This window comes from Nematolebias whitei, chromosome 7 (genome assembly GCF_014905685.2).
Source record: "Nematolebias whitei isolate Nwh7 chromosome 7, NemWhi1, whole genome shotgun sequence".
NCBI classification, from domain to species: domain Eukaryota; kingdom Metazoa; phylum Chordata; class Actinopteri; order Cyprinodontiformes; family Rivulidae; genus Nematolebias; species Nematolebias whitei.
Window position 1 is genome coordinate 31,306,698 of NC_056504.1, and position 9,992 is coordinate 31,316,689.

Consider the following 9,992-nt stretch of genomic DNA (forward strand, 5'->3'; position numbering starts at 1 on the left):
TATGTTTACTTACCTTACCATGTGTCTCTCCCTTTGTTTCCCCCCACTATGCATGCAGTCCTAACTGTTTATAATTAAAAACTGTTTTCACTCTTACCTTTCCAGGGTCATCTTTAGAGCGAGGCACTTTGAGAAAACATTTGTTTAATGACAGATTGTGCCGTATTGAGTTCTGTGGGGGGAAACAAAGGGAGAGACACATGGTAAGGTAAGTAAACATATGAAAAATATTAAAATTACACAAAGAAGTCAGTAGTAAATGAGTGTGGAGAACATCACTGGCCAGAACAAGAACACACAACTTTCTGTTGCATTTATGTACCATCTTTTGCATTTATGTTAGTTTTAGTAATGCCTAATGTCGAACTTCTGCATCATCCTGTGATTTTAGATCTTATGGGAGCTTAATTAGTGTATAAACTCATCAGACAACCATATCTTTCAACATGTCCAACAAACTCCATTTGGGTTACACAGCATATCAAATTCCAGAGTGCCAAAAATAGGAACACGAAGGAATCCCACACTGGGATGGTTGCTGATAGCAGGGCCTGATATTAATTAATGCTCCAACAGCCTCCTGTGGGGGCTGGAAATAAATTATGTAGATCATTCTGAAAGTTAACTCATTACAGAGTTATAAGCTTCTCCATAGTGATGAACGGGAGGATTCATTTGGATGCCCGAATAGAAAGTAAAAGGTGGACCGAATTAGCCACACAAGTTGCATAAGAGATGGGCAGAACAGAGAGATCCACAGAACCAGCTGGACCCAGGCTAGCTGAATAATTACAACTAATAAATACAAGGGACGCACCGATCCACTTTTTAAATTTTTTTTACTTCCGATCCGATCCCAATACCTAAATCTGGATATTGGCCGATACGGATCCTGTTCCGATATAATCATGATCACTGATTTTATGAGGCTGTAATAATCTCCTCTCAAGTACAATTTGTACAAATATATACATGCATGTCCAAAAACGCAACTTAAGGTAAGTTTTATTAATGTTGGATAAGTTTTAAAGTTAGAATTAAATTATGCTAACACGAAACGTCTTTTTTTTTATTCCTACCTTTAAAGTAGATATTAAAGTGATTAATTTAAGTGATTCTTTGCTTAAAGTTTTTTTTTTTTTTTTTTTAAACAAGGGGGAGATACAATAATTTTTTTCCTTTTTTCTGCACTCTTCATTCAATGTTTTCTGCCAAAAATCTAAAAGCTTGTCAATCTATTTAAAAAAAGCCTGTGGTCACCAGGTTTGTAGGAAATGAGCTTGGTTTAGGTTTCAGGCTTTTGTGACTGATAAATTGAAATTCCAATAGAACTAATAACGACCTTTTTGGCTTTTCTATGGCTTTTGATTTTTTAGCGAGTCAAATCGGTTCTTCTCATCCTAAGCATTTCATTGTACTGTTAACATTGTGTTAACCTTGCATGACAAATAAACAACTTGAACTTGAACCAGGCTATTATTCTGTCACAGGTTGGGAAATGAGATTTTCAGTGACACACCCTTTTTAATATACACCTTTAAAATATTCACTTTAAATAGATCCAACAATCATCAATCAAAACAATGTTTACTTCGTTTAAAATGGCTGCCCTTGAATTTATTGAAGATTTTACAGAAAAACAATGAAGCAAAAATGTATACACTTTTGCCCCACTGTACTTCTACAGTAGTATCTACAGTTCATCCATCCTTCTGTCCGTATGTCCATATAAAGTAAGCAACAGAAATACATTTCAACCACATAAACTGCTTCCTTCCATCACAAAAAAAGCAAGAAAAACAATGGACAATCTAAGAAACAGACTTTCACAAGTCGTATGGAAGCAGGCTGCGTTACACCTACACTCAAGTCATTTAGGAGTCACAGTAAAGTTAACCGCTAACAAGATTTACATATACATATAAACAGCTTTTAATATATTTATTTGTGATGCTCAAATCATACATTTTAATTTGCAATAGGGAATAATATTCTTGTTTCACCCCACGGGGTCATAAGTAAAAAATAATAACTTTAGAAGAACACACCTCAAAAAGTATGCTTATATTGATGTTGTTGAAAAGGGAACATATTTTTAATTTTATTGTAATAAAGCAAATATCCAGCTAGTTTCCCGTTTTAGCAGCTGACTGGTTTATTGACTAACAGTTTTAGCTTTGTTCAAGTTATTACAACATTATTACAACAATATCAACCATTAAAGCCAACGCACCAGAACAAATGTATGGACACACCTCAGACCACAATACGTATCTTTGTGTGACACTGTTACCACAGCATTATAACTAGATAAGGAAGTGCACAAGCCTGCACTGTGATCAAGACTCTTATGTGGTCTGAATGTAATTAAGCCACAGGCACCTCACTTTTCTTCTAAGTGAGATTGTGCACAGCTGTGATTAAAAAAAAACCTAGCGTGCTGAATCAGATCTTAAACCTCATAGAAAGACTTGACAAATACATCTGCAGAGAGACAATAACACAAACCTGAGGGCAGTACAAGTTACTGATTAACCTCATTGTTGCACATTTGATGATGCTGGCTACTTTCAGGTAAATAGATTTACATCAACGTCAGGATTCTTTTTGCTAAAGCTTCAAAATACAGTACGATTATAAAAGCCTTGTGCTTTTAGTTACATTGCTTCCCTAGTATTGTCAGTTCAGCATGAGTTTATATAAATAAAACAATGTGTACAAATACTGTGGTTGTGTTATGTTGGTCAGTGACAAAGAGAAAAAAACAATTCTCAATTTGTGCTACTTTAAAGCCATGATAAATGTGCAATATTGTCTGAACAGGAAAGTTTTTGAAACAAGTTTTGCACTACACATAAAAATACTTTAAAACATTTTTTTGCACAGCCTGGGTCTAAGTGTGTGCCACTTAATGCCTGACAGAAAGAAGCAGTTGAACGTGCAAAGAAGTGGCTCTATTCATTAAGGGACCTCCACTAGGCCTAAATCATTGATACAGTCAAGCAGCCCTGGTCTGGTGCTGCATCAAAAGTTTACTTTTTAATGAACTCTGCCTGGCTGCTTTCATCCCTTCCTGTCAGTTCATGCACTCGCGTCACTCCATACCATGTACAGTTAAATCTTCCCATCACTAAAAACACGCTGAAGTGGAAATAGGTGTATGTGGATTAGTCGATGCCCAAAAAAATTAGAAAGGTAAAAATCCCAATGGGAGCATCACGCTGACAGTAACTAACTTGACAGACTATCCTGATGAATACAGTCTGTCAAATTGAGCATGCGTTTTGTTGAAAAGGGGCTTTAAGATTTTAATTTAAGCTCTACATTTAGCCATACAAGTCTGAATGAGGCCTTTACATTGAGACAAAATGCAAAAGAAAGGAAAATGAAGTAGGTGGAAGAAGTCGGAGGGTGTTAGCACTTGTACACAAAGTGATTTAGACAGAGCTCACTGTGGGAGTCCTGCCCAAGAGCCACCAAGCATCTACCTGCAACGCTCACAGAGCACTTCATGTTCGACTTCAGAACAAGCCTGTGAGTGTATGTCTATGTATGTGGGATGCAATGCCTCCTACACACCTAAAATAAAAGTGTGTGCGTGCACTTGAACATGACTCCTAACAAATGGCGGTGATTTAACGCACTGGGACAGCAGTGGAGGCGTAAGCAGCTCCACCCTTGCTGCCCCCCCATCGTGCTGAGAAGTGCAGCAGCTTTGGAGAAGGGCCGCCAGGGGAATGTAGGTCAAGCTGACCTCTGCACTCGGTGTGTCAAACGTTCAGAGTGAGCTAAAGGGACAGGCCGTGTCAGAGCCCTGCTCCTCACAGCTGGGGAAGAGGAGGCACCCTGGACACAAGGGCTGGGACCCAAGGAAGCAAACTCCACATGCTGCCTTTAAAGACATGAGTGTATACGTCATATACCAGTTATGACCTAGGAATGGACACCAGCAGCCAAGAGAGAGGAGGGCTCACACTGTGGTCTATTATGCATAAATCAATGCCACTGTAATTAACACCTTGTTAATTTCACACAATCTATTTGCAACTTCATGCCTTCAGAAAAAGCATAAAAAAATTATAAACAAAGGCTTTTATCAACTAACACTTTGTTTGTCATTTAGATGTGGGAAATATAACAGCAGTCACGAAAAGAACAGACTACAGGTCAAAATATAAAGTTTAGTTGAAGTATTCTGAGACCAAGAAGATGACTGAGAAGTGCTCTTCAACAGTTTAAACTGTGATGTTAAGGAAATGAAGTGCAGTTTGATTTGCAACCTTTGTGATCAAAGTGTTCTTTTGAGCATTGCAGAGTAAGACACCAGAGGAGCTGTTAAAAAAAAAAGAAGTTAAGTACAAATCATATCGGAAATGAATTTACTTTTTCAAAATAAGAACACAAAAGAAAACAGAAAAGATCCACAGTTCCAAGCCAAGAATAAAATGAAATGATGTGAAGGTGCATATTCCGCCACAGTATATCCAACACTTAACATTTGACCAAATCTTGTGTGAAAACAATATATTTTATCCTAATTCATGCTCAATAATCCAGCTAGAAAATCCAACAAAGTTAAGTCAGGGCTTCTGGATGGTTCTTTTTGGATCTGACTTAAATTTGTTGGATTTGTCTACCTGGATTATTGAACATGAATTAGGATATTTTGAACTACTTGGTCATGACTGCCTCAAAAGAGTTGGCAAGGGAGAAGGTGGACTCCAGAAACCATCTGGTACCATCCAACTGGTTGACCCACTTTGTGAAAGTGCTATTTATAAGACAGAGTTTGCTCTAGCTCCTCGGACTGATGAAGTCCTTTGGATGAAAGAAGAAACGTTTTAACAAAAATAAACCATCCACACCTGACTTAACTTTGTTGGATATACAATATTTGTATCCTAACAATGAAAGAAATTGCTCCATAGGAAGAAAAACAAAGAATGCAACGTTGGTCTTTTGTCAGATCTTCTCTATCTTGTACATCTTGTGTATTGTGAACAGGAGAGGAGTGTGTGACAAATCAGAAGAACCAGGGGAAACACTCCTGTACCATCTGTTGAACAATAGGACCTGCTTCTCTTACTGACCTGCCAGCAAGTTTGAATGATGAATGAATAAAATAAAAATGAGAAAGATGCTTCAGATGTTTAAAAACGTTTTGAAATTAGAACTCAAAGGTCAATAAAAGCAAAGAGACATGGAAGAAACTGATGGACAAATAAAAAGCACTAAAGCCTGACAAAAGGACCCTTCAAAAGGGTATGCATTCATTAACACTCCATGTTTACAATTTGATGAACTGGAGCCACCATCTAAGAGTGACCCGTGTCTTTGTACACAGCAGTAAAACATAAAAGGGTGGAAGACTGCCCAACACAGTAAAGCATTCATTTCAGATTTTGCTGCAGGCAAAAAGATTACAGCATTTTTCTGTTTCTATTTAACAACACAATCATCAAATGACAAATGACTTGTAGTGGCATAATTCTGCGTAAAAATAAATTATTTCAGAAAGGCTTAGCTAAAAATCAGCCTAAATTTAAACATGAAAAAAATCTGAAAAAATACAATAATAAAAAATAACAATAATAATAATCAAACAAGGAGACAATTATTTATTTATAAATATCTGAGAAGTATTTAACAATATAGATATTTGTTGAAACACCAATATTATTTAAACAATTATTTAAACTGCAAAACTTTCAGATACGATATTCAATTTTCCATACGTTTCGTTTCTGTATCATTCTGGTACTGCATGATTTGTGGAACTAAAACGGTAACAAAATTGGAAATAAAAGCACTACTCAACTTGAAAAAAACAAGTTACCAAATCAATAAGTTTTTTTTTTCTCCAATGACACCCATGCATCCATTTGAGTATAACTGTAAAAAATCTCTTCGTTAATAAAAAAAAAAAAAGAAACATACTGGTGATGGAGATTGCTGGTGGCATTCCTTAAAAACAAAGTAATTTGTGAAAATAATAATACAATAATAAATTAGTAATAAAATTCAATGTCCTATAAATGAACTAAATTGTGTTGAAAAGTTACTTTATGGACTTTCAACTTCAGTATCTCAATAGAATGAGAGACAAACCAAAGTGCCAAGGATGAAAAAAGGGCAAATGATACATGACACTAAAAAAAGCAGGAAGAACTAAGAGCAACAAACAGGGTCACAATGAGAAGTGAATCAGTATAGATACAGTAAAACACGTGTGCGTGCGCACAGGTAGAATACTGTATTTTTAGGCCGTTTGTATCTCGTACGGACCCTGTGACATGCCCACCAACACAGCACATACTCCTCAGCCTCAGGGATGTGCACCAGGGCCATGAAATGTAGCACCTTCGCCGTCTATTTGTAGTGGGTGTGGGACGGCATGTGGGATGCCACAGCATTTACTCAGCAAGGCACCGCTTATAAAACAAACAAAAAAATGCTCAGACACACAGGTGTAGAAAGTTTGTTCAAGTAACAGAAAATTTACGAAAAAATACATTGGGGCAAGGCTTTTTGCAGTTCACCAATAAAGCATTCATAAGATAAGAAGGTTTTACATCAATTACAGGAATAAATTGAATATAAATTAATTGTATTTACCGAGTTTGTATAGTCTTAGTGATATCCTACAAAAATATATATTTTGGCTTCAATTAGATTTGCACCCAGTAAGAACTTGTTTAATTTTCTTTAGCACTCAGAATGAAAGAAGCAAGATAATTACTTAAATAATGACTTAAAGGCTTACTAAATGCAATGACCCCTCATTCTCTGACAACATATTGTTAGACTTAAAGAGGTAAGCCAAAACACGCGTCCCAATACACCACAAAAATTTTGTGCATCTGCCAAAGCTACTGAGAATCTTAAAGCCGACACTCAAATACCAAAGAAGTGAACAATAACGATTATTAACTTTCTTTTTATCCTCTTCAAAGGTATTTGATTCATCTCTCTTGGCATCTAGTGGTTATGTGCTGGCATGCTGGGTTTTAAAGCTCGCACTCTCTGATCTTTACACACTTGTATGTAGTTTTAATAAAACATCAAATATCCACTTGCATTCTGAAAAATAAAATAAAAATCATATGCCAAGGTGAAAACCATCATAAATATAACAACTTGTTACTTCAGTACTAGAAGAGCTTGAAGTCCAACACAAAAACAAGAAAACAGGCACATTAGGACAGGCTAAAACAATTTAAAAAAAGATGACAGAATTTTGCCACCTGCATTTAGGTTATCTAATGTCACACTATGAGGGATTATAGTAATTAAAACACAACAACCACTTTTGCAGAAGTACATGACACTATGGGGAAATTGTATTCTCTGCCAACCCGTTAACAGTGAGCATTTGGCTAAATTAAACTCATTTTTCATAGACTGACTCATTTAACAGACGCAATGCATGCAAGGAAGAAATTAGCTTCATAAGCAATTACATGTGAACTAAAGAAGGTCTACGGGGGTGGTGAAAGTAGTGACAGCAACAATGACAATAATAATAATAATAATAATAATAATACAAATTGAAATATTTGCAATAGATGTGTGGAAGATTAAAAAAATTTTTTGAAGAAGAAACACAGAATGACTTGGATTTGAAAGGTGAAAAGACAAAGTCAATGCTGTCAAAATTCAGCAGCAACTACAATGAAACAAACGGAAGAGGATAAAGGTCAGTGATTTACATCGACTTCAACAGGTGTACTGTTTACACAAGCTACGATTGATACATTTAAACTGTAGGGAAAATGTTTAACATATGAACTTGTTTCCGTCAGCAAAAGCTAGCAATCAAAACAAATACGTAATTTTTATTCCAGCCAAATACATCAATACAGCTCAACCTAAGACTTCCGATAACAACAGGCCATATTTGAACAGGTTGTTAACATATTAACCATAGTCTGACACACATTAACCAAAGATATTTTTAAACACACAGCAAAGCAGATGTAATTTTTACCTGCATATATATATATATATATATATATATATATATATAGTTCCTTCTTGAAATGTATGAAATTTATAAATGCTACATAAATGATGTTCTCTTATCAAAAGATGGACTGGGGTTAAAGTAAAGTAAAAAGGTTCCAAGAAAAATTATCTGAACTCAATTTCACCAAGGCACTGTATTAAGGACAACCTTGGACTACACCTAGTAAAAATTAAAGAAAGGGGAAATAACACTTCTGTATTATTTTCTAGGCGCATTCAAGGTTACAGCACTGACTTGAATGCAACATTTGAAATTTGAGCATTCCCCTTTTAAATTGGGAGTCAGTCAGAGCAGATTTGAAAAGCTTCAGGGGAAGATTCACTTAATGTAACACTGAATGGCAGGTCACACCACAACAAAAACCCTGAGGAAGTCATAGGAGGCCTAGTTGATCGACATCACTCAGAGAGCTTTCCGGTGTTGTCTCTTTTTGGTCAATAATTGTTCCTTTTCCACTTTCCAAAAATGAGACCACACACAGGAAAATAAAATATTCTGTACAACCTCTGAGGTTGCTAGACTTGCTACACTATTGCATGGTGCAGCGTGCTAAATTGTAGCACGATTCCATTAAGCGGATTAGTGCAGAACATCCCTGACCTTCGACATGATGACAGGCCAGACATCTTTGGAAATTGGCAGCTCTGAGTGACGCGAACACCATCAAGCAGTAAAGCAGTCAACGCAAAATTGAAGATTAGGCAAGAGGAAAAGTTCTGGGGCACTGACAGAATAAAATTATTTTGTGAAAATACAACATTCACAGGAGAAAACAAATCAGCAGTTGTTTAAAAGAAAATACACTTTGCAAGTTACTAACTATATGATAACAGTTTTAAGATGTTAATATATGAATAAAAATATTAAGAGTATAAACTATTTTAACAAGATTTGACTATAACATAACTATTCATGCATTAGTTCAACCTTCCGAAGCAACCCTTAAAAGTATATGAATCAATATAAACTCACATGTAAAACTGAGCCGCCTACCTACAGTAACAGCTGGCAAGTGCTACCTGATCAATAAGATTGACTTATTATTCATTTTTATTGTACCAGCTGAATGAAGAATATTTTAAACATAAAGTGCAGAAAGAAATCATAAAACTGACTTTCCTAAAATAACCCTTAAGGATAAGTGTAATGACTCCAATTCTAGTGTTGTTGTTGTAACATGTAACCAGGAGGAGGTATTCTGGCATGAACCCTTTATATATCACCCTAAAAAAAACAAGCAGAATAATTTTTAAAGAGAAAATACTTGCTGTAAATAATGGTATGCTTTGACACTTAAATAAATTGGGAAACTGGTATAATATGAACTAACAATATGTGCAAAGACAGACGCTTTATTCTGTGCTGTAAATTGAGTCTAGTTTTCTGAGCACTGTTGAGCTGCCCTCCCTTTCTCCTTCACTGCAGCGGCAGCATAAGGCCACGAAAGATTGGAGGCAAAGTGACGTCCTCTGGTTTATCTTCCCTGAAAGCCTTCGCATGCTCTCAGTTCCACATGAGGAATCTGATGAAAACCGTTTGTCAGTACGCCACTTAATTATCAGCCAGAAGAGGAGCCTCTGATGCTATCCTCCGACGATGGCTTACAGCAGCTCACCGTACACGGTGCGCACAAACAAAGAACAACTGACTAGCTGCTAATGGGGATGGGATAGTGCCAACTGTCCACTTAGGAGTTAGACAAATTAAGAAACCTAACAGACTGTCTTATGTACTTTCACTTCAGTGTATTTTCTATTTTATCTGAAATATGTGCATGAAATATATTTGAAGATTAAAATTCAAAAAGACATTTTGACCTTTTCGTTTTGTCTGCTTGTCTGCACAAAGATGCTCAATGTCCTTGTAACCATCAGTGTGTAAAAACAAAAGTACGCAATTTACAGAAAACAAACTTGAAACTTGGTGAATGAAAAAAAAAAAAATATATATATATATATATATATAT

General features: G+C 36.0%; 1 protein-coding gene across 1 annotated transcript in view; it reads right to left on the reverse strand.

Annotated features, from left to right (window-relative positions):
- Positions 1 to 9,992, reverse strand: part of foxj3 (forkhead box J3) — a 99,271-nt gene that overhangs the window by 22,686 nt on the left and 66,593 nt on the right. Inside the window, exon 2 of the mRNA XM_037678742.1 lies at positions 98 to 172. Coding sequence (XP_037534670.1) covers positions 98 to 172 — 75 coding nt within the window. The remainder of the gene's footprint in view (positions 1 to 97; positions 173 to 9,992) is intronic.